This window comes from Babesia bovis, chromosome 3, assembly GCF_000165395.2.
Source record: "Babesia bovis T2Bo chromosome 3, whole genome shotgun sequence".
Lineage (NCBI taxonomy): Eukaryota > Apicomplexa > Aconoidasida > Piroplasmida > Babesiidae > Babesia > Babesia bovis.
In genome coordinates this window covers 677,129-697,645 of record NC_010575.1, presented here as the reverse complement: position 1 = coordinate 697,645, position 20,517 = coordinate 677,129, and the positions used below count along the sequence as shown (strand labels likewise).

The 20,517-nt window shown below is 43.0% G+C and overlaps 8 protein-coding genes across 8 annotated transcripts; 2 read left to right on the top strand and 6 right to left on the bottom strand.

Moving 5' to 3' along the window:
- Window positions 1-521: 521 nt before the first annotated feature.
- On the top strand, window positions 522-3,759 carry BBOV_III003060 (variant erythrocyte surface antigen-1). Its single transcript, XM_001611388.2, has 3 exons — window positions 522-688; window positions 727-1,077; window positions 1,225-3,759. Exons 1-3 carry the CDS (start codon window positions 562-564, stop codon window positions 3,678-3,680), a joined length of 2,934 nt encoding a protein of 977 aa, XP_001611438.1. The 5' UTR covers window positions 522-561; the 3' UTR covers window positions 3,681-3,759.
- A 996-nt stretch (window positions 3,760-4,755) lies between these two features.
- BBOV_III003050 (uncharacterized protein) lies at window positions 4,756-9,996 on the bottom strand. Its single transcript, XM_001611387.2, has one exon. It carries the CDS (start codon window positions 9,925-9,927, stop codon window positions 4,825-4,827), a length of 5,103 nt encoding a protein of 1,700 aa, XP_001611437.1. The 5' UTR covers window positions 9,928-9,996; the 3' UTR covers window positions 4,756-4,824.
- Window positions 9,997-10,096: 100 nt separating this feature from the next.
- BBOV_III003040 (putative tRNA uridine 5-carboxymethylaminomethyl modification enzyme GidA) lies at window positions 10,097-12,458 on the bottom strand. The gene is made up of 7 exons (XM_051767669.1): window positions 12,246-12,458; window positions 11,832-12,210; window positions 11,686-11,795; window positions 11,483-11,651; window positions 10,755-11,447; window positions 10,321-10,719; window positions 10,097-10,284 (listed from the first exon to the last, which is right to left on the bottom strand). The coding sequence occupies exons 1-7, from the start codon at window positions 12,445-12,447 to the stop codon at window positions 10,137-10,139; spliced, it is 2,100 nt and encodes a 699-aa protein (XP_051623424.1). The 5' UTR covers window positions 12,448-12,458; the 3' UTR covers window positions 10,097-10,136.
- Window positions 12,459-12,606: 148 nt separating this feature from the next.
- On the bottom strand, window positions 12,607-13,212 carry BBOV_III003030 (putative translation initiation factor SUI1). The gene has a single exon (XM_001611385.1). The coding sequence runs from the start codon at window positions 13,141-13,143 to the stop codon at window positions 12,799-12,801; it is 345 nt and encodes a 114-aa protein (XP_001611435.1). The 5' UTR covers window positions 13,144-13,212; the 3' UTR covers window positions 12,607-12,798.
- Window positions 13,213-13,915: 703 nt separating this feature from the next.
- On the top strand, window positions 13,916-14,934 carry BBOV_III003020 (Snf7 family protein). The gene is made up of 3 exons (XM_001611384.2): window positions 13,916-14,020; window positions 14,057-14,143; window positions 14,346-14,934. The coding sequence occupies exons 1-3, from the start codon at window positions 13,955-13,957 to the stop codon at window positions 14,862-14,864; spliced, it is 672 nt and encodes a 223-aa protein (XP_001611434.1). The 5' UTR covers window positions 13,916-13,954; the 3' UTR covers window positions 14,865-14,934.
- On the bottom strand, window positions 14,734-18,088 carry BBOV_III003010 (Zinc finger C3HC4 type (RING finger) family protein). The gene is made up of 4 exons (XM_001611383.2): window positions 16,205-18,088; window positions 15,074-16,169; window positions 14,983-15,033; window positions 14,734-14,948 (listed from the first exon to the last, which is right to left on the bottom strand). The coding sequence occupies exons 1-4, from the start codon at window positions 17,508-17,510 to the stop codon at window positions 14,873-14,875; spliced, it is 2,529 nt and encodes an 842-aa protein (XP_001611433.1). The 5' UTR covers window positions 17,511-18,088; the 3' UTR covers window positions 14,734-14,872.
- Window positions 18,089-18,690: 602 nt separating this feature from the next.
- BBOV_III003005 (uncharacterized protein) lies at window positions 18,691-19,317 on the bottom strand. The gene is made up of 2 exons (XM_051767569.1): window positions 18,823-19,317; window positions 18,691-18,786 (listed from the first exon to the last, which is right to left on the bottom strand). Exons 1-2 carry the CDS (start codon window positions 19,275-19,277, stop codon window positions 18,711-18,713), a joined length of 531 nt encoding a protein of 176 aa, XP_051623681.1. The 5' UTR covers window positions 19,278-19,317; the 3' UTR covers window positions 18,691-18,710.
- Window positions 19,318-19,347: 30 nt separating this feature from the next.
- BBOV_III003000 (putative integral membrane protein) lies at window positions 19,348-20,479 on the bottom strand. The gene is made up of 6 exons (XM_051767230.1): window positions 20,197-20,479; window positions 20,036-20,161; window positions 19,816-19,994; window positions 19,696-19,781; window positions 19,553-19,661; window positions 19,348-19,512 (listed from the first exon to the last, which is right to left on the bottom strand). The coding sequence occupies exons 1-6, from the start codon at window positions 20,467-20,469 to the stop codon at window positions 19,428-19,430; spliced, it is 858 nt and encodes a 285-aa protein (XP_051623423.1). The 5' UTR covers window positions 20,470-20,479; the 3' UTR covers window positions 19,348-19,427.
- Between the last annotated feature and the right edge of the window lie 38 nt (window positions 20,480-20,517).

Below are 20,517 nucleotides of genomic sequence, written 5' to 3'. Positions count from 1 at the left end.
ATAACCAACCACCCATCAGAGGAGAGCTGTTAAAAGTTGGAACACTTGCTTGATATAGGTGTCTAGAAACATATTTAGATTTTAACGAGGCATGCAAATGATGCTGTCATAGTGAGAACTTGCATCATAGCCATCTGACGGATATAATATTGTGTTGTACATTTACGGTTGTTACCCACGCCTCCATAACATACCACGTATATCACAAATATTTAGGATTACCACGAGTATTATATAGATGTCTTAACACGAAGCGTAGACAATGTATTCTGCATTAATGACAGGAATCCTTTGATTATACCTGTACCCAACATAGGATAAGAATCTCTTTCATTGCGCATATCATGATCTTCCCGGGTTACGATACGGCCGTTTTACAATCCTTGGAGAAATATGTTGATATTGTTTTGATACCATCTATCTCCCAAAGACATGTAATGTGTTGATAAAGCAATCATCATGTTTCTGTTACTCGTAGGAGACGTTGGAAATAAATGTCACAGGATTTTTGTCAAAGATAACTGATTGGCATACACCTCCAGTAAGAGGCGTATCGCTAACATGGCTGGTGACGCCACATCATCATCTCAGAAGTTGTCTTTGACGGATTCCCCCGCAAACCTTAAGGAGGCCATTGACTGGGTCCTGAGGGTAACTGGTAAGGATGGTAAATCGCTGAATGATGATGGTAGGTTAATTACTTGTTTCCTTGTAACTTTGTCGTAGACTGTATTTGCGGCCTTGCAGCCGCAGTATGTGACCTTCTGGACGGAGTCGACATGAGTCATCTGGGTGACCTAGCGGTTGGAGGCAATTTGAATATCGCCAGCTTACTCTCTACCGTCCAAGGGATCCGTGGGACGAAGACTGTAAGAAACCTGATAGAGGGATTGGGAAAAGGATTGGCTAAGTTTATAGGTTGGAATGAGAGTGCCCACACAAATGGAGGTACAAGCGTAGATGGATCTGGTATAGGCCAACAGAATTCATCGGCTGAAAAGACTGGTTATAGTTCTGCCTATAACAACAAGAACAATACTAACTGTACCTGGTCCAAGTTGAAGGGTGGTACTCCAGGTAAGTCCATTAGTGTAGAGGGGGACAATTTCCGACAAAACTAAGGGTAGATATCTGCCAGCAGGTTATGTATGAATTATTTATAATAAAGTACGTAATACTTTGTTCGTAGCAACGTAATGTCAAGAATAAGTCACGGTGTTACAGATCGGGGAAAATGTGCCAGGATATTCATGGGTTGCATACCACTTTTGTTCAATGGTCTCGCATATTTATTTTGGTTATGTCATGGAGATGGTAAAAGGTGGAACGGTATGACTATTGATGGTAGCAGTTTCCTGTTTTTGGGATATGTAATGACGTGTCTCGGCTATGATACAAAACAACTTACAAAAACATCGGGATCAGATGTGGTAGTAAAGTGTCTTACAATATTTGATGATTGCAAATCAAAGGTCGGTGCAAGCTATGGCGAATTCCTTCAAATAGTCTATGAGAAAAGTCGATCGGAAATTGCAACTATTAATAACGGCCAGGATCAGAATCTTAATACCGACCATCACCTCACCATTCTTCATATCCTCTCCACTGGTTATTTCCGGAGCGTACAACGGAGCATACAGGAAAATGCAGCAACACAAACTCAACAAACGTCCAGCGCACCGAAGGAACCTAGAGAGCCCAGGACTATCCGTGAAATCCTCTACTGGTTAAGTGCATTGCCCTATAGTCCTATATACCAAGAGCTAATCCAAAAGATGACGGAGATGATCAAGAGGAACAGTGGTGAAGATAGTTCAATGAAATTCATCGGGGATGGGGACAATAGCTTCACCATTGACAAGGAATCTATAGTATTCTATCTAATGGCCGGATGTATATATACTCCGATGGTAATACTGTCTTTGGAGGGAAGCTTCTCTAGCGATGCTACAGGATCGGCTTCTCCACAAGGGACAAGTGCTTCCACTCCCATTCACGATCTCTATGCTAATGAATGCTTCAAATTTGGCTTTCCTAGCAGGGCAACCGCCGCCTATTCATTGTTGAGCGACTGCGTCATGGCACTGTTTTACCAGTTGTATTTTTTGAAAGAACATTGCATAGGTCTGCCGTGGAGGGCCCATGGCTGGGGAGATTGTAGATTTGGTTATGAAGCGAATTATGCAGAAGTTAGAAGCTGGATTTGTGTAGCCGATGATCTGTTTTTATATGGAAACAATGAGAAAATAGAAGGTCGCAGAATTGCAGAGCATAGAAAAAAACATATGGAAAAATGTGGCAAACAACGTACTTCCGGTGGATTTCCATCTCCTCTACAAGCATTTCTTTGCGATTGCTTACCAGTGTTTACGTGTGATGATGTCTATGATAAATTTGTGAAGGCAAATGGGAAATCGGATACAATTGATTACCCACCCATCGCTTCCCATATTGACCATAGAACTCAAGGCCAATATTGCCCGATACCTATGGGTTACCGAAAATTTTATGAGAAAAATAAGGTAGATGCTGATTCATGGGTTGGTTATCGCATATCGTCAATTTTGTATCACTACTCAAATACTAAGATTAAAGACTCATGCCTTTATCATCTGGTCAGGTGCATTATTGCATTAACTGGAAACAGTCCTCATGTTATAGGTACACTTTGGGGGTACTTTTGTGGTTTTGGTGACGTATATGCTGGGAGCAGCGCTCCTGGGGGCAAGAAAGAACTGGAAGAATCGTTCAAAAAACAAATCAATGAATGGTGCCTAGTAAAGCCAACTACTGGTGATGGTACCACCTATGATATAGGTAAGGCAGCAACTCTATGGAAAGGAGGTCAGCATGATGCGAAGTCCGCCGGACAAAACGTTGAACACAGCAAAGGTCTTTTAGATACCATGGTATCGTGTAAGGAAACGGCGACTCACACCTCTTGTGGTCTTTATCTAGACACCTTGGGTGGGTCGATCTACAAGACTCTGTCAATCAAATATTCCACAGTATACCTATCTTGGATTCTGTATTTAACTGAGGGATTCCATCAAGGTTTGGAACAGTTACAGTCGGAATTCAAGAACATCAACTGCTCAAAAGCAGGCTGTGTGAGTCACTCAGGTGCTGGATCAGGTCAGTGTGGTTTCGGCGGTGAATGCAAAGAAGGCAATCATGGCACAAAGCTGGACAATGCAAAGGGTAATTGCACATGTGAGAGCATTGTATGCTGTGCCGGCGTCTTACCCGTGCTTTTCAAATATGGTTTTACGTATGAAAACCCATTGAATCTAGCGGGGTTAGCCGTCGAAGATACTACTCAGTCAGCGAATAAGAATACTAAGACCCTACGGAAGTGTGATCAATTTGCTACACAGCTTGAAAGTGTAGTATCAAGTCCATACTACATCGCACTCCTCAAAAGCATCAACGCGTTCTTATATTGGCTGCGATTGCCTTTTCTCACGGTGTCCACCTTGGCATGGGCCCTTTGTTTGGTTTACCTTCTTTGGGCCGTACTAGTACCCCTAGATTGGCTTCACTTCAGATCGCACTTGATGCTACCAGGATGCCACTGGCTCGACGGACAGGGACTTTGGTTCAAAATTAGCAAGGTGGTAGTCATAAAAGACACTGACTTAGATTATTCGCCACTGGGATCTGTAGATTTCTTTAGGTGATAAGACTAAGTAACATAATGTAGTCACTTTATAATAAACTAGCATTATTATGGCCGTGATGTGATGGACGTCAACGTGCGAATAAGCTAGTACCACTAGATTCTTTGTAAAAGAATAAGGCAACAAAAATATTCACTATATAAACTTTTACAAGTGGTGTAAATTTCTTGAAGCAATTATGTTGTTTAAGAAAATTAATGGTATAAATAGTACGGCAATGCAATATAACTTCACTGGCTATACGTTAATTATGTAGCTTCAAGTTACATTGAGTAAAATTAAGTGATTTTGTTGCCGAGTTGTGTCCATTGAAGCCTATTTATGACAACTCTGCACTTTCTGTAAATGATATTCTCATGTTATGTGCTCTTATATAACAAACCATTGACCTTTACCACTTCAAACTACTTGCATTATATATATGGGAATGTATCCACGTTACTCCAAATTATCATCTATTTATGCCTTAAAATACACAGGACGATAAGATTCCATTCTCTATAAAATCATTCCTATTCGTTATCATATAAGTCGTCGAATATTACATTGCATAATTTTGATGGTATAATGCATATGCCATGTTACTGATATGTATTATTATACAGTTGCGTAGGTCACGATTGGCGTATTTGTACGATCCAATATCTGTATACCTTTTATAAGTTCAGCGGCACTCTATATCTGGTGGATTCATATGTGCAATAATGCTAAAGAATCCAGGCAATAGATGTAAACGAAGCATTATACAGTCTCTACAAGCACCATTGTTTAGAAAATTCAGCACTTCATCCTTGTCTACGAATAAATATAACCCTTATACTCATAGAAGATAGTATTTCTCCTAAGTTCGTTGAGCCAGTAAACAGAAAATACGATACATGGACAGCGACATCCAAGACAACAATTGAGATGATCCAAAAAGTTACTGTACAAAACTTAGACAAGGTATCAATTAATCTTTTTAAAAGAAATCGGTTAATAAAAGTGAAAAACACATTAATTATAGATATCCTTCCCTCTTATGGCCTAGTTCATTGGTTGTGTCTGATGCATGGCATTATATATCCACCATTGGTCTAAATGATGCACACATTTCATTCTTTTCTTATTCATACTATCATATATGATTAAACATAGCATATTATTATAGGAATCCTCGGAAGAGGTCCACATATTTAAAGTCACACACTGAGTATGTGTAGTCCTCGCGGCGGGTTAGTTGCTTTTTGAGCACGTTGCTCTTGTCGAATAGAGATCGTGCTAATCGCTGACTTGGTGTATTGCCTTCATGAGTAGGCACTTGCACGGGCGTATTGTTAGATGTGTAAAGGGTTGCCGTCTTGGCGAAGCATACCTTGCTGCTGCTCATGTTATCACTGCTTACATGGCTGAGAGTCTCTGTACCCGTTGATGCTATTGAAGGCTCAGGCTTCAAACCGAGGAATGCTCTATGACTGGCAATTTCTTTACGTGAAACTTCAGGTTCACTCTTAGGCATATGCTCGTTGAGTTGAGTTGCTTGCATGGCGACTGGCGATACTTCTACAGCGGTTTCAGATTCTCCTTCCCTTGAAATCGATCGGCTAAATACACTACTGCTTACATCCGATATGGTTGAGGTAAATGATTCAGAGGTGATACCACCATTCCCAAGTTGATTGCGGCTTACGAGGCCGCTGTTTATTGACATTCCCTTATTATATACAGTGTCAATATCGGACTCTAATGCTGATGATATATAACCGCCGCGAGATGATACCTGTATACTTTCCGATGAGCTCAAAGTATCACTCCAGTCCGTATCATCTGGAAAAGAATCATTTTCGGAATTTAGATATTTGTTTATACTATCACTTTCTGTGAATGTACGCGAGCTGTATCTATTAGACATCACATCAGACGTAGCGTCGGTTTGACCGTTATCTTCGATTATCCTGGGACTGCTTGCTATAGAAGCTTCCGATACCGTATAATTATCAATTGATACCGTAGATTGTACGTTGACATCTGACTCCTCACTGTACAATATGGATTGGTTCATCGATGACATCGATTGCACTGCACTTTGTATGCTATCCACGGCGCCATATGCTGAACCATCACGTGAGATCTCGTTGGTGTCATCTGATGTCATCATTGGTGAATAGTTGACCATACTTTGCGATAAAGTCTCATTCTGCTCCGGCCTCTCTCCATCGGAGTACTCAAAGGATCCCGTTTGTATCATCAATCGGGACCCAATTGAACTGCTGGAACTTGATACAACAAAGGATCCACTGCTTAACAAGTGTGGATTTACCACATCATCTCTGAAAGTAGTGGATACGCACTTTTTATCGGAGTTGGAGACCAAGCTTTGTGCCCCGGAGCCAAAGTCATAACTTGGCGCGTTAGCAATATACATTTCAGTTTCCATGCCATCATAATTCCTTGCTACCACATCAACATCCCTGAACGTGCTCATCCCTGATGAGCTCAGGTTTTCAAAACCAATCGCCAAGGACGAGTTGGAGGAAGTAACTTCATTATCGTTCTCACTGGAGCTCCTGGCAAGAGAAGAAAGGCTGGAATCAGCTTCCAAACTATTTGTAATCTTCTGTGAGATATTTTTGTTCGATTGCAAAGCCGCGCTTGTAAACGTCCTGGACAGCAAATTGTCAAGTTGGCTGTCCTTGTTCTGCAGGTTGTTGTCTATATGGCTAAACAAAGCTGAATACTGCTTTTTGGGTATTGTGTCACTTCCAGACATTTCAATGTTCGATTCTAAAGCGGCCTTTAGACTCTCATTGAGGCTATCCTCACGGTTCATTATTTCGTTACCATCTTCTTCAACGGCCATCGATTTCTTCTTAGACTTCTTTTGGGCTAGACGTTCCTGCTCCATAACTAGCCTTATACGTACACGTTCGTGTATTTTCTGGGCCACTAATAAGATGATATACACGCTGAACAAGTTGCCTGGCAGGCTGATCACGCGGTTTGACATTGCAAAGGTAATAAAACGTTCTCGTGAGTCTAGCAGCGGGACGTTGTTTTTAATGTTATCAGCGATGAACTCGGCATCCAATGTATTAAAATGTACGGGAACAACAACTACTTGATGGCTCTGAGGTATATTCTTATTTAGCAGCACTCGCCAGTCCTGAAGTTCGCACTTTGACAGTTGAACATCAGCGTCTGGGCACGTGTTGATTTGGTGCAACAGCTTCATCCCAGTGATGAGAAACTTGTTTAGAGCATCGTCTTTATTCCAACGAGTCTGCAGGTTCTGGGCATTGCGATGCATTGTCAAGTGACGCTCAACGTTCTGTTGTAGTTCGTTGGATATCCGCTCTATATCATAGTCGTTCACCTTGACATACGATATTTGAGGCACATGGATATTGTCATTGTGATTAAACCTTGGCGTAAACGGGTACCACAAGTCATTGTTAGATATGTCGAACAGTAACAATTGTGGATCGGTAAATCCTTGTACGTTGAGCCAAACGTTTGTGTCGTTAAACATGTAGATCAGCGTTTGGTATGGGAACTTGCTGCTTGTTTTCAGTCTCAAACGCCTATCAGTTATACTGTCATTGATATCAGCTTCTGACTCTATCCTGTGCTTCAATACATGCACCTCACCAGTAGTACTTTCCCACATCTTTACTGAATGTGTTACATCCCTGCAGAACGTAGTTACCCATGCGTGGTATCTTCCGTTATGGGTAGTGCCAACGCATACAAATGCCTCCACTGGCGGTATGAGGCCACGGAGGTAACTCACCTGGAGCAGGCAGTGGTCAAAAGCGTTACCACCCTTGAGTTGCATTAGGAAGTCCGGGGTAAATCTTATATCATGCGACTTCCTCACGAACGGTAGGCAACGGACCATATGGAATATGGCATTTGGCGTGTCTATACCCATTGGTGGGTGCATTGGTGTAATTAGACACGGCAGGTACACTCTTTGGTGATACTGCGTCCGGCACTCAACAGTGATATTTCCCACATCTTTGAAAATGGGCTTTAACTTCAGATCAACTACACGCTGCCAATCCTCTGAGAGCCTTGGATAATAAGGTGTCATGAGGTATGAAAGTAATTGGGGTTGCTCTGAACGTACTAGTCGTGGATCGAATTGATCAGGCATCACATCGTCCGGCATATCTGGGTACAGCCAAGCTGATACGGTAAGGTTGGATTGATGATCTTCATTCATGAACTGGAGTTTCAATGGACCACTGAAAACATGCGTTTCGAAAACTGTAGAGTTGTACATGTTTCCGTATTGCCCATTCTCAGCATATGTCTTCTTAACTCGGTGCTTCAATACACCCTTTGGGGTGTAGAATATTTCATAAGGGTAGAGCACAGTAGTGCCTAGAAATACTACTTTGCGATCACGTCCGGAAGCACCCCAAACAGTGAAGCGTATCGGACTACTCTGCAACACCACTGAGCTGTTAATCTTATCAACGTCGTTTACCATAAAAGGTATTAACACATCCTCGTTCCACATGGGTGCTCTATTGTTTTTGCAGCAGTATGTCCTATAGCTCTGTTTGTTGAATGTAACTTCTACATAGGAATCGATCCTTACATTATCATCGTCAACAATTAGCTGATCGACACTTCCTACTGTGACTACCAGCATGGCGGGATAGCTGGTTAGGGACAAACCCGAGGGATTAGTCTTCTGTCTGTATCTGGGTTTATGCTGGATCTGAATTTTACCACTCAATTTGCCGAAGTTCAAACGTTCGAGCACTGAACCCCAACCCTCCATACTGGCTTTCAAAGTTAGCCATTTGGGTGTATTAACCTTACTGGTAAGATATGGGTAGTCCACAATACCTGCCAATGGCAGTACTACGCGACCTACTTTGTTAGCTGCCTTTGGGGCATTAACGTCTATAATATCAACTTCAAGTTCGGCGCGTTCAAGATCCATTAACGTACCGCGGAGTATGATTTCTCCCATATTTTCCCAGTATGCGTTTCTGGTGTGCTTTGATACTAGTGACGACAACTGCAGTGACGAAGCGAGCCTGTGACCCGAATCAGCTTTGACGTGTATCTGGAGCCTTAATGAGGGCAATGCGGTGTTAATCTGGTTTATGGTATTCCCTTTGAACACGATATCGCATTGGCTTTGTAGTAATAGCTGATAGGGGTCCAATGTGTTTAGGCTAATACGTTCATCATCCTTTAAGTGGTGTGTCCGATCCCTTCGGAGAGCATGGCTTTTATAGTAGTCCCGCTCAATCCTCTTGCGTATGAAAAAGTACTTCATTTTGTCAAATATGGAAAACGACATATTGTCCCTACGTCTGTCCTTGAACTTCCCTTTACTCGTGGTACTTCTACTCTCTAACTTCTCTGGAGCTTCTTTACCCTTGCAGAGTAGCTCTACGAATGAAGGTACGTCCGACAGACGCCATGTAAGAAATGAAAGTTCAAAGTCATATAGTTCCTGGAAATATAAGTCAAATGAAATTCTGCAACGTAAATGGCGCTTCTCGTTTAGACCTTTGTACATTGGTATTTCCACGTGTATATCACCAGTGGCAAACTGCAGCAGTTGTCCTTCGTAGATGGACTCCAAACAGTTGATGTTATATCTTCTGTACTTCCACAGCTTTATCTTCAACTTTTCATTTTCCAGGTCTAGGTAACTGCCACGGTACTCAAATTCATGTGCGCAGTTGAAAGACCTTGGGACATCCTTGACTACATTCTGCACGACGGTCGTGCGTATATAATTCTTAGTTTCTCCTTTATTCAGTATGCATACTGTATTACCCATCTGCACTCGGCATTCGGAACGGGAGCCTCCAAAGTCAAATTCTGCGAAACACGTAAGGGTATCCGCAACGCAGTTAACAATCTTTAGGTTGTATAGCTTGACAGACCAACGACGGGGGTATGACCAATGCCGCTTTTCGCTGGGCGTTTCACCGCGACTCTCTTGGTCCACCGCAAGGGAGTCGATGAACTCATCGTATGTATATTGAGTAACCCAGAGCGCTCCCTGGTCAGCCAGCTCCTTATCCTCGTCATTTGCGCCATCGTTGATTTTTGTACTTTCAGCGGTTACTGGTGTAGGATCATTAGCGCTCGTTTTCGTTTTTTCGAATGATACCTTTTCTGGATCAGCAGCCTTCTCAGGTTCGGTGGACTGGCGTTCTGCGGCAGCTTCAACTTTGGCGCCAACCTTGGATAGAATATCAAAGTTCAGTCCTGGAACCTTGAAATTCAGCATTTCACTTTGCTGTTGGCGATGGGTTCAGGTGTCATCTGCGCTCCAACAAACTAGGTTACACACTTGTTCCTGTTTTATATCATAGCGCCAATTTATTACACATTGATATAATCATTAAATCCCAATGCACTAGGTATGGATTGCGCGTAAGTTTCGCTTTGCACATGCTGACCCGGCGCCCTAAGGCACTCATACGCTCACACATCTTGTTATCTCTGTGTCTTGTGAATTTGCGCGGCAAGCAATGTAATTGATGCAGGGGTTACACCTGGTAGATCTGCAGCTTCTGAGATAGTACCAGGGCGATATTTATTCAGCACTTCTACCTCTTCTTTGGAGAGGAATGCAAATTGTTCCCTATGGCAAACATTAAAATCACTAAAACACGCGTACCTGGTATATTCCATATCTGGACAGATTGGTACAGAGCCTCCTCGTAATGTACGTTCCATTTGCTTCGCTTGGCGCTCGACAAATGGCGCATATTTACATCTTGCTTCTATAACGTTACGTATCTGCATACTGTATTCAGTAAGCTTTCCCGATATTTTGTTTGCCTGTGTATTTAAATTCTCTTCAGCTGTTTCGAATGCCTTTGCCAGACCTTCGTTTTCTGCCGTAGACATTTTGTGTTTGCATACCGTAGCGATCGTCCCCTTGGGGTAGTATTCGTTAACAATGGCTTCTATGCGATCTATGGTCATCCCAGATGTTCCTAGCATATCCCATCCATTCTTCGATTCGCTACTTTTGAAGCTGGGGTCCCAGCGATTCATTGGTAATATAATAGTCCTACAACGCTTGTGTCTAGTTGGGGTAGGACATACCTTAGACGGTTTATGGCAGCTTGGACTTTAACATACTTCTCCCTAATGTTGTTTAATCTTTCAGGGTTCTTGATTAGCTCGCAATATAATCCCTTTTTGAGCATTCGTAGGTCGGCATTGTCTATGCGTAAAAATAGTCGATCTTCAGCCCGTGAAGTAAACATGCGATACGGTTCATTAGTTCCTTTACGGACTAGGTCGTCTATAAGGACGCCTATATAGCCGTCACTGCGATTTAACACAAATTCCTTATTTGTGTTTAAACTAGACAGAGCTGCATTACACCCAGCGACTATACCCATGCCTGCAGCTTCTTCGTATCCTGTGGTACCGCAGATTTGGCCAGCAAAGTACAGTTGTTTAATATGCTTAAACTCTAGCGTATGCTTTAGCAAACGGGCATCGATATAGTCATACTCAACGTCATATCCGGGCGTATCAATTTCTACATTTTCTAAACCAGGTATTGTTCTGAGCAACTTAAGTTGTACTTCCTGCGGGAATGCACCTGAGAGTCCATTGGGATATACCAGGTGGCTATCTACACCTTCAGGTTCTAGCCATACTATATGATGGTTAACGTCTGGGAATCTTGTTATTTTAGCTGGTAATGAAGGGCAGTATCTTGGTCCTAGACCAATGCCATAGCCGCTTTCGTAGTCTGGAAGCAAGTGTAAGTTCTCTCGTACAATGCTGCGGCAAGATATATGCGCATAGTGTGTCATTACCTATGAGTAGCTTTGTGCGTTCGTGTTTTGTAGCATTGTATAACACCGTGGTTCAACAAGTTGCTTGTATCTACGTTTAGGTAAGAGAATGGAATGGGATGTTCGTCTGAATATTGGACTTCCAATATGTCGTAATTGATCGTATCGCGTTTGAGTCTCGGGGGGGTGCCTAGAGATAATGATGTACTATGATCTGGACATACCAGTTTTGAATCGATTCGTGCTAATACCCAACCTCTTAAAGGTTGAGCATAGCCCTTCAGCTGGTAGTTCAAAATTCTGGTTTAGCCTGTCAAAGCGTCCCCCGGGTATCCTGAATCATATATGTGGTTAAATAAGTTCAACATACAGGTTTTTCGAACGATGACAGCGTCCTCTGAGAAAGGTTCCAGTGGTGACAACCACCGATTTGCAATTTATATTGCGGCCATTGGACAGTATAACTCCCCTAACGGCACCTCCATCGACTACGATATCATCAACCATCCCTTCTTCCACGTGTAAATTACTATAGTTATTGATAAGGCGTCGCACCGCTCGGGCGTAAACATCCCTATCTGTTTGTGCTCTGGGTCCACGTACAGCAGGGCCTCTACTGGAGTTGAGTAGGTGGTACATGACGGCACCCTCATCAGCAGCTCTGCCCATGATCCCGTCTAGGGCATCAATTTCACATACGATATTTCCTTTTCCAATTCCGCCAACGGAAGGATTACAGGACATTTCACCTATAGCGAATAGCGGTTAGTGGCAGTTTTGTTACCTATAGTTTCCTTACGTGCGGTGATGAGGAGCGTTTTAGCTCCGACACGTGCAGAAGCCGCGGCGGCTTCGCAGCCGGCGTGGCCTCCTCCGATAATGACCACATCTGGGAAGGAGAATGCCGGCGTTACAACCCGTCGTTGTCTAAGAGCTCTTGAGAAGTCAACAAATATAGTCACACAGACCAAAGGCAATAACTGCATGACTGCTTCATTTTAAATTAATGTGATGTGTGCCTCAACGGTGGTATGTTACTTGAGGGTTGCGGGGCTGTATGTAGACCTCATGAGTCTACACCTTGGGTCCTACATCACAAAAACAAGGTATACTCTAGGCATAAAAATAAACACATAATATTATTAATGAGTTAATATCAGTTTCCATGTCAATAGTAGGCCGTTACTCACCTACACATCAAATCTGACTTGGCAAGGAACCCTGATGTTAACGTCAGACAATCCGCCTAATTTGACATGTGTACGAACATAAAGGGTCCATAGACAAAGCCAGCCTTTAACAGGCACGCAAATATATATGATTAACAAACTGTTTCATTAGACACCATGGAGCCTAATTTGGTCAGGTGACACTAGATTTTCTCGTTCTAGGAAACGAACTACGTCGTGACGTTTATCGCCCTGAAGTTGAATGATCGACCCGTATTCAGCGTGAGAGATGACTGTGCCGTTGCAACTGAATTCTTTCTTAAGGGCACGGACCATTTTCTTTAGGTCCAACGTTTCCTCAAGGCCTTGGACGGTTGTTACGCTTTTGCGTCCGTTCCGCTGTTGATTGCGTATATGCACTAGTCGACTGGCAGCATTGCTTCCCCCGTTCTCCGCAGATGTGCTCTGTTTGAAGGGGTCCTTAACACCCGCAGAATCGAAGTCGAGGAACATCAATCCAAAGATAGTAAAACTAATTGACACAATTACCAAAGCCGGGATTTTACGGCCTTTTATAAATTTTGGCTATTACTACCAAACAAATGGTGAATTTTACTCGCGTTAACTAAAAGAAGCGACGAGGCACTCACGCCCCACATATCAATTGCACCAATGCATTTTTTTGACATGAAATCCGTTTGAAGCGGTACAATGCAATATGCAAGTTCTGTTTGTGAGTCATTGACAAGCCTATGGCAGTGTGTACATGTACATTTCAGGTAGTGTGCCATTGGGTATCATACTTTTATCCATGTGTAACTTATTGCATCTGTATCTTGAATAAAACACGATATATCATCTGTGTAATCTACATTCTACTATACACATGTATTGGGTATGACTTTAGGCTACCTAATAGCCTTGTGTGTATGGTTTTTATTGTTTAATATATGGTTCTACGTGTCTATGACACAGTAGTTGAAACATTTTATCTTCTACGTATATTACTTCACTAGTACGTTATTAAATGGCTCAATTTATTCAATAGACATTGGTCTATCGCATTTATTATGAATCTTACCTACACACCTTGTGGCATATAGCAGTCCAATATCTATGACTCATCAATTGGATCTAGACATTATTAAACATGAAACACATTAAAACATAGCCTAGAGTATGTTTTATGGTATCATATAGCCATTAGAGTGTGCGATGTACTTAATGCCCCTTACCATATAGCGACAGTTGATGTTATGGCGTGTCGAATGGCACAATCGCAACCGATTGCTCCATTTAATGATGAACCGTTTAATTATTAACAATGGTGTTTAGTTTGCTTCGTCGGTCCAAACGAAGCGCTATTCGTGAGCCTTCTAGTAGCAACAAGGTATTGGTGTCGTTCGTTTAACACACAGAACTGCAGCATGATGTGGAATCAGCTTTGGAGTTAGGTAAGAAGGCTATACAGGACATGAATCAGCATCTTTTGATTTTGGATGAGCGTATCAAGGTAGGTCACTCTATACACTACCTGGCTATTGTCTGATTGATATATTCGCTGTCAAATCTTATCATCGGTGTGTTACTTTTGTGGTAGTCTATTCTATATCTAAATATGGTCACGCTAGTCTATCTCTAGCATCAATGGTGTATACAACAGGACATTACATCCAACTCCATTGTGGTATGCAAAGTGTTAATGCTTAACGCAGGGTTGCATTGCAGAGGCAAAAGAGCGGTACAGTAAAAATGACAAGGCTGGAGCTTTGGGCGCGCTGCGCCGCAAGAAGTTATACGAGGAGGAGGCTTCGCGTGTTACATCTTCGATAATGACGCTCGAGACACAGAACATTACTCTGGAGGGTGCTCAGATGCAGCAGGTTGCCCTCAACGCCTTGACCACTGGCGCTGCTGCGCATAAAAGGTTCCAAGATTGCATGGCTGCCAATGCTGTTGACGACCTCATGGAGCAGCTTGAGGAGCAGCGTGAAACCCAGTATGAGATTTACGACTCCATGACCCAAGGTGTGACGTTGGCTACAGAATTTGAGGATGAGCTGGAGGCCCTGATGAGGGACGAACAAGTAGAGCAGGTGGCCGTGGGCAACTCCCTTGCGGAGATCGAGGCGGAGCTGCTTGCGGAGGAAGCTCAAGGTAAACAAAAGACAGCCGTTTCGGCTGTAAACAAAACAACAATACAAACGTCAGCACCATCTCCAATCGCACAGTAATAATTTGGTCATTCCACATTTAACGTTTTACGTTCCTTTATTTTGCCTCTGCATATGGGACAGTTGGTGCAACTCTCGGCGCATCTGCGTTGATATAGTTGATTTCATTATAACCTACAGATTACAGAAATTGAAGTGTCCACAGGGGTTCAACACACAGTTGATCCGGCTACAGCACACGTTATTTGGGATTATATATATAAACCTACTTTTCAAAGCATATAATGCAATTAAGCTTCGCTTGCAGGCGTGCGTTATTATCACGTTCCTTTTCCAATTCTCTGCGTGTTTCTTCGTAAAGCAGCCTCAGTGCATTCATTTTCTGTTGTTGTTTAGATAGCTGATACCTTAGTCCCTCTACAGTATTTCCGTCATCCATTTCATAGTCACGTGTGACGGACATCCTCGGGTGCGGTGTCCTCAGGTGTGACGAGTCAAGAGAACGGGCGTAAAGCGTTTGCATGGGCATTTGCAACGGGTTGATCGGGCAGTTGATTGGCTTATTCAGGTCCAGCTTATTAGGGCACACGAGGAACTCTGCATACGTCCGGTGGAGCAGGAGTGGGTCACACAGCCCCTTGAAGAATAACAAGTGTCGCTCAATATCCATGACCAGCGATACCCAGTGGTACCACGGTAGCAACGTGAGGCGGCGCACATCACTGCTGTAAACATCAACGCATTCCTCGTCATCGTGGTATATGTATATAACCCTGTACATGGGTTCTACGGTGCGCACTTCCTTGATAACCACGATATAGTCTGAAGGATCACTTCCATCAAGGTCCAAGGGGTCCCTGAACTCACAGATATCACCTGGGTCCAATACGTTTCCGCTATATTGACTTTCGATGCCGTTTATAGTCTCTACGTTAAGTGAACAGCTGTTTGCAATATGGGAAACGTCACCGGGGAACGCGTATTTATAATTCCTACGCTCACATGCACGCATCAAAGCATTTAGGATAACAGGTTTCATTGTGATATCGGTGCATTTTTCATCCTTAACATCATCTTTTACGATAGTTTGTTTGGGGACCTCAGGTGAACAATCCTGTTGTGAAGATGACTCACATTCATCAAGACCCAGTTCAGGCATTGATGCTGATGAATGGTTGAGTGACGGTATGCAGCTTGTGTCGTCATCATTCGTTGGTTCCTCTGTTTTCAGTATCTTGCTTGACGGCGACTCCACATTACCGTTATTTCCTTCGAACGATGCTGGACGTTTCTCCACAGTGTTACTGCATATAGCATCATCTGGTGCCTGGTCCTGGTCAGACGACGATTCGACGACTTCGTCACCTGGAAGTAGTGAACCAGTATATATAACAACATACCGTTTAATTTGCTCGTATCGGACAGTGTGGTATCCTCGTTGTGAATAGGTGCGTATACTGTAGTGACGGGCGCGCTGGCTGACAAATCTTGATTAGCCTCAAGCTCAAGAAGCTGTTGGTCGATATCTTCGAGGCTAGAGAGTGAAATTGACAGTGATAGTGAATCTGAACTGGAATCTATGAGTGACGCTCGCCGCTGCGGTGTTCTCATTGCAGACGGTGGTGGTTTCTTTTTATTTCCATAAACGGAGTGCAGCGATTTCAACTCTTCCGATAAGCTGTCGAAGTACTTCGATCCAAATAGCGATCTTAAAAAATTTTCGTTAAGTCCACCTCCAAATAGGAATGGCGATTCTGGTTGAACCAGTTTGCACGGCACGTGATCCACTTCTTGGTTGTCATATTCAACAACGATGATCATGTCGATCGGGTTAGTTCTCAATACTGTTGCAGGCCAATATCTACCGGCAAAAGCGCCGCGATGTTCATCGGAACTCGCTGGCCACCATACTCTAACTCGTGAGCCAACCAGCCGGTGCATCAGCAATGAGCTTTTTATATAGTCCAGTAGTTGAACGTTACATCCGCGGCGAGGCTGCATACCTATAACAGGTCGACCCATGTATTTCTTTCGTGTATCCGCGGGCGCATCGCGCAAATTAGTTCTCACTTTTCGAGGTATATCCTCACAATTGGTGAAGTCCACGCCTTCTATGTATTCAAGTGCCAGAGGCGTGGTCACCTTCAGCAACGCCTTCGCAAAGTCATTGACTATACGAGTTCGCGTGCAACAATTAGCGAGTTTGAGTATCCGTAACTCGCTACATTTGGCATAGTCTATCAATGGTCTTAGAAACAGTGTGTCGGACAACAGGTTTTCTGAAATATCCAATATTTCGATATTAGTTGGCATCTTGGGAAACAGTGTGGCCAAAAAACTTGAGTTAAATCTACATTTCAGGGTTAATTCCAGAAGCGTCTCGCTGTGGGCATTTAACGCACGTGACAGGAGATTGACAAGTTCGGCGGAGCTATTTGACCACAGGTCAAAGTGCAAGATCTCGAACTTATTCTTCACTTTCGCCAACTGCTGCAGCACTTTAGTGAAAACGTTCGGATTAGAGGGGGCGTTCAGGTATAGCGACTTGACATTATTGACTATAATAAAGTCCGCCAGCGAGTCCACGATTTTATCGTCCCTGATGTAACAGAGTGAAAGGGCCGAATTATCTCTTCGGTAGAGTTTTTTCAGTGCAGCGTACGACGGCGTGGATGTGCGTGACGACGACCCCGTTGAGTAACCCATTGTGTTGATTTCAACCTATCAGTCGTTACCACAAACCTCCTCTAGATAGCCTTTAGGGCACAGATTAAAGGAGTACATTATCCTTTAGGATGAGGGCGCACCAAAGGGTGAATAGTGCAGGCTAGAGCTATCCCAATCCATGAGAAAACAACAATCTGGTAACCGGTTGTGATCAAGTCGTATGTTTCCAGGCTGATTCCGTCACAACAATACCTACGTAATGTATACGGTCCCAAACACACGCAGCGCCGTTGAAATTGTTGAGTGGCGGCAATGCAATTCCAAAAACAAATGCCAGTACTAAATTAAAATTACCCTAAAATAACGAATATTACATATCCCAGTTAGGTACTATAATGCCAAATGGGTTGACACAGAGAGAAATTCCGCCAATTTAATACAATTAAACGCAATTAATACAACATCTCGTGTGTATATCCTGTGTTAAACAGTATGGATATAGCGTTTATGGTAGTTGGTAGACTGTGCAGTGGAAGGTTGAGTGTCCGTTAAACAGGTTGCATATACTTTATTTCAAGCTCTGGATCAAGTATACACCTTCGCAACTCTTGCCACGCACTTGATAGTGCTAAATAATATATATTGTCCGTAACTTATGAAACCATGGGGGCCCCGCGATCCCATTGAGTAAGCACATCAGAGACCACTTGATGAGCTCGTCATACCAAAATTCGGTTACATAGTTAACACACATTATATCCTGCGTATTGGACACATCGATGTAATACCCAGGTGAGTATAAGTACTGTATAATGTGATGATCGCGTTTTATATCTAAAGGCGGCCTATGGTTGCTGCGTGTTGTGAGATAAAACGGAGTAGATTTCAATCTGATAATGTCTTATGCTCATTTATGTGTAGATAGTCACAATGATGATCCCTACGCATTGGCTTTTCAAGCTACCTATCGCAAAAGATCGCGTTCGTTTCTTGCGCTTATACGCGACATTTGGATTGTGTTTTGGGTTATTCATTGGTCTGAGGGCACACCACCCTACTTACGTTAGCAAGCCATTTCGACCCTCGATATTCTACAAGTTGCACTTAAAGCGGCTACTGTACACCAAGAAAATTACACAGGAACAGTACGACAAGTACATTAACTACAGTTAAAATATTACACTATGCTGTTTTGCATGAGGATGTGGGAGTGTTTATATCTGTTGGTTGTTAATTTATCTATTGTCGTCGGCGTTGCATTCGATTCATTGGTTGAGGTATCCCTGCGATGGTTACGGTAGGTCCATCCAACGGTCTGTACTCTGTGTTGTTCTCCTATAGTGCAACATACCCGAACGTAGTTTTATTCATTCTTTTTTGGATTTTTTCCAGTCGTTTATAGCCAGGTGTTAAGTCAGTTCCCATTTCGGTTCCTGCTGGCATGTAGAAGACGAATTTGCGATTTTCGGCGTTGCTTTTCCTCACTTTACCGATATCATGCCAATCAACTGTGCGAGGTCCTTTTTTATTTTTCCTGTTTTCTTGGTTACCTACTACTGAAGTAGTTCCATCTTTTGATGCAGGTTGACTTTGTCTTTGAAGACTACGCAGTTCATCGATTGCGCTTTTCAAGGTTTCAGGACATGATTCTCTTTTCCTATTTTCAGTTCGTATGATATTTTTCAGTTCATTGCAGCGTTGTTTGATTGAGCATGTTTTTTGGCTGTCGGCGCCACTATGCGATTCAGATCCATTTGGTTTTCCAACAAGGACCTTTTGCGATGTGATGAAATCTAATACATCCATATCTATAACTAATGTGCAGGTTAGTTAGGCTCTATTGGCACATGTGGTACGTCGCGCGATGCGGATACGTGCTGTGTAATAGGTAATTATACATGTAGGCGTTTACATTTAATATACGTTAGTATTCAACTTCTTGTTCGAACGAGTCATTTATCGATAGTCTGATGAATGCATTTGTGTAACTTTTTGGTACCCATTACTATATTCACTAGAGAATGATCCCGGCTCAGCGAAGCTGAACGGCGTGTCATGTAGTATGGGTTGGCCTAACTTACCTTCCAAACTCATGTTGTTTGTTCATATAGCGTTGGTTCATTTCTAGCCAGTGGAAGAATGGGCATATGCCTATTATTCCACCGACTAGTAATCCTACAATAGCTCCGACTGTTGGTTATAGGATATATACGTACTAACTTACGCGATATGCCGACTCCATTGTGTTCAAGCATGGCTCCGATGGGTATACCTGCGCAGAGACCTCCAAGTCCTCCTAAGGCCATCCCACTGTGGAGTGCTTTATATAGATTTAGTGACATACCGTTTACCAATCAATACTATCGATACAAATACCGATACCACGGGGCCAGTGAATGCAGCGGTTTTCATGACGTCGAATTCACATAGTCGTGCTGCAATTAAACCGACACCAGTTCCGAGCAGGGCCATCACTATCATCACCGCTCCTCCATTTTGGTAGAATGCTGAGCTGTATAGTCCCTGTATATAGTGCAGTTGTTATAGTAACGTGTATAACCTACACTTGAGTATAGGTTGGCTGAGACGTAGAATGCAGCGAAGCAGCAGATGATATGTACTGCTAGCATGGTGAATGCGAATACTTGCAGTGGCCAGCAATGCATTCCATCCATGCAGAATCCTTCTATCTGTTCTCTGTGAAGCATGACTGACACTAACTTACAACTTTCATTCCTGTTAAGTGTTCATTTTCCATGCGGTTTCTCATCATGGTTTGTGTTTTCAGCATAGCTTTATCTCCTTGTTTTTTCTTGGGTACTTCATGATTTTCATCGTTAGCTCCTATAACTGGAGTGTAACCAGGATGCCCGTTTGAGTGGTTCATTGCTACGTGTGCTGTGCCTTCTGGTGGATTTACCGCCAACGCAATATGACAGGCTCCTGCCAGGCATATATAGCCCAGGATGGCCGTAAGACTGTATTTTTGGGCAATCATCGTTGTATAGTGTATAAATGTTAACTGATTCTAGACCTGGAGCATGTT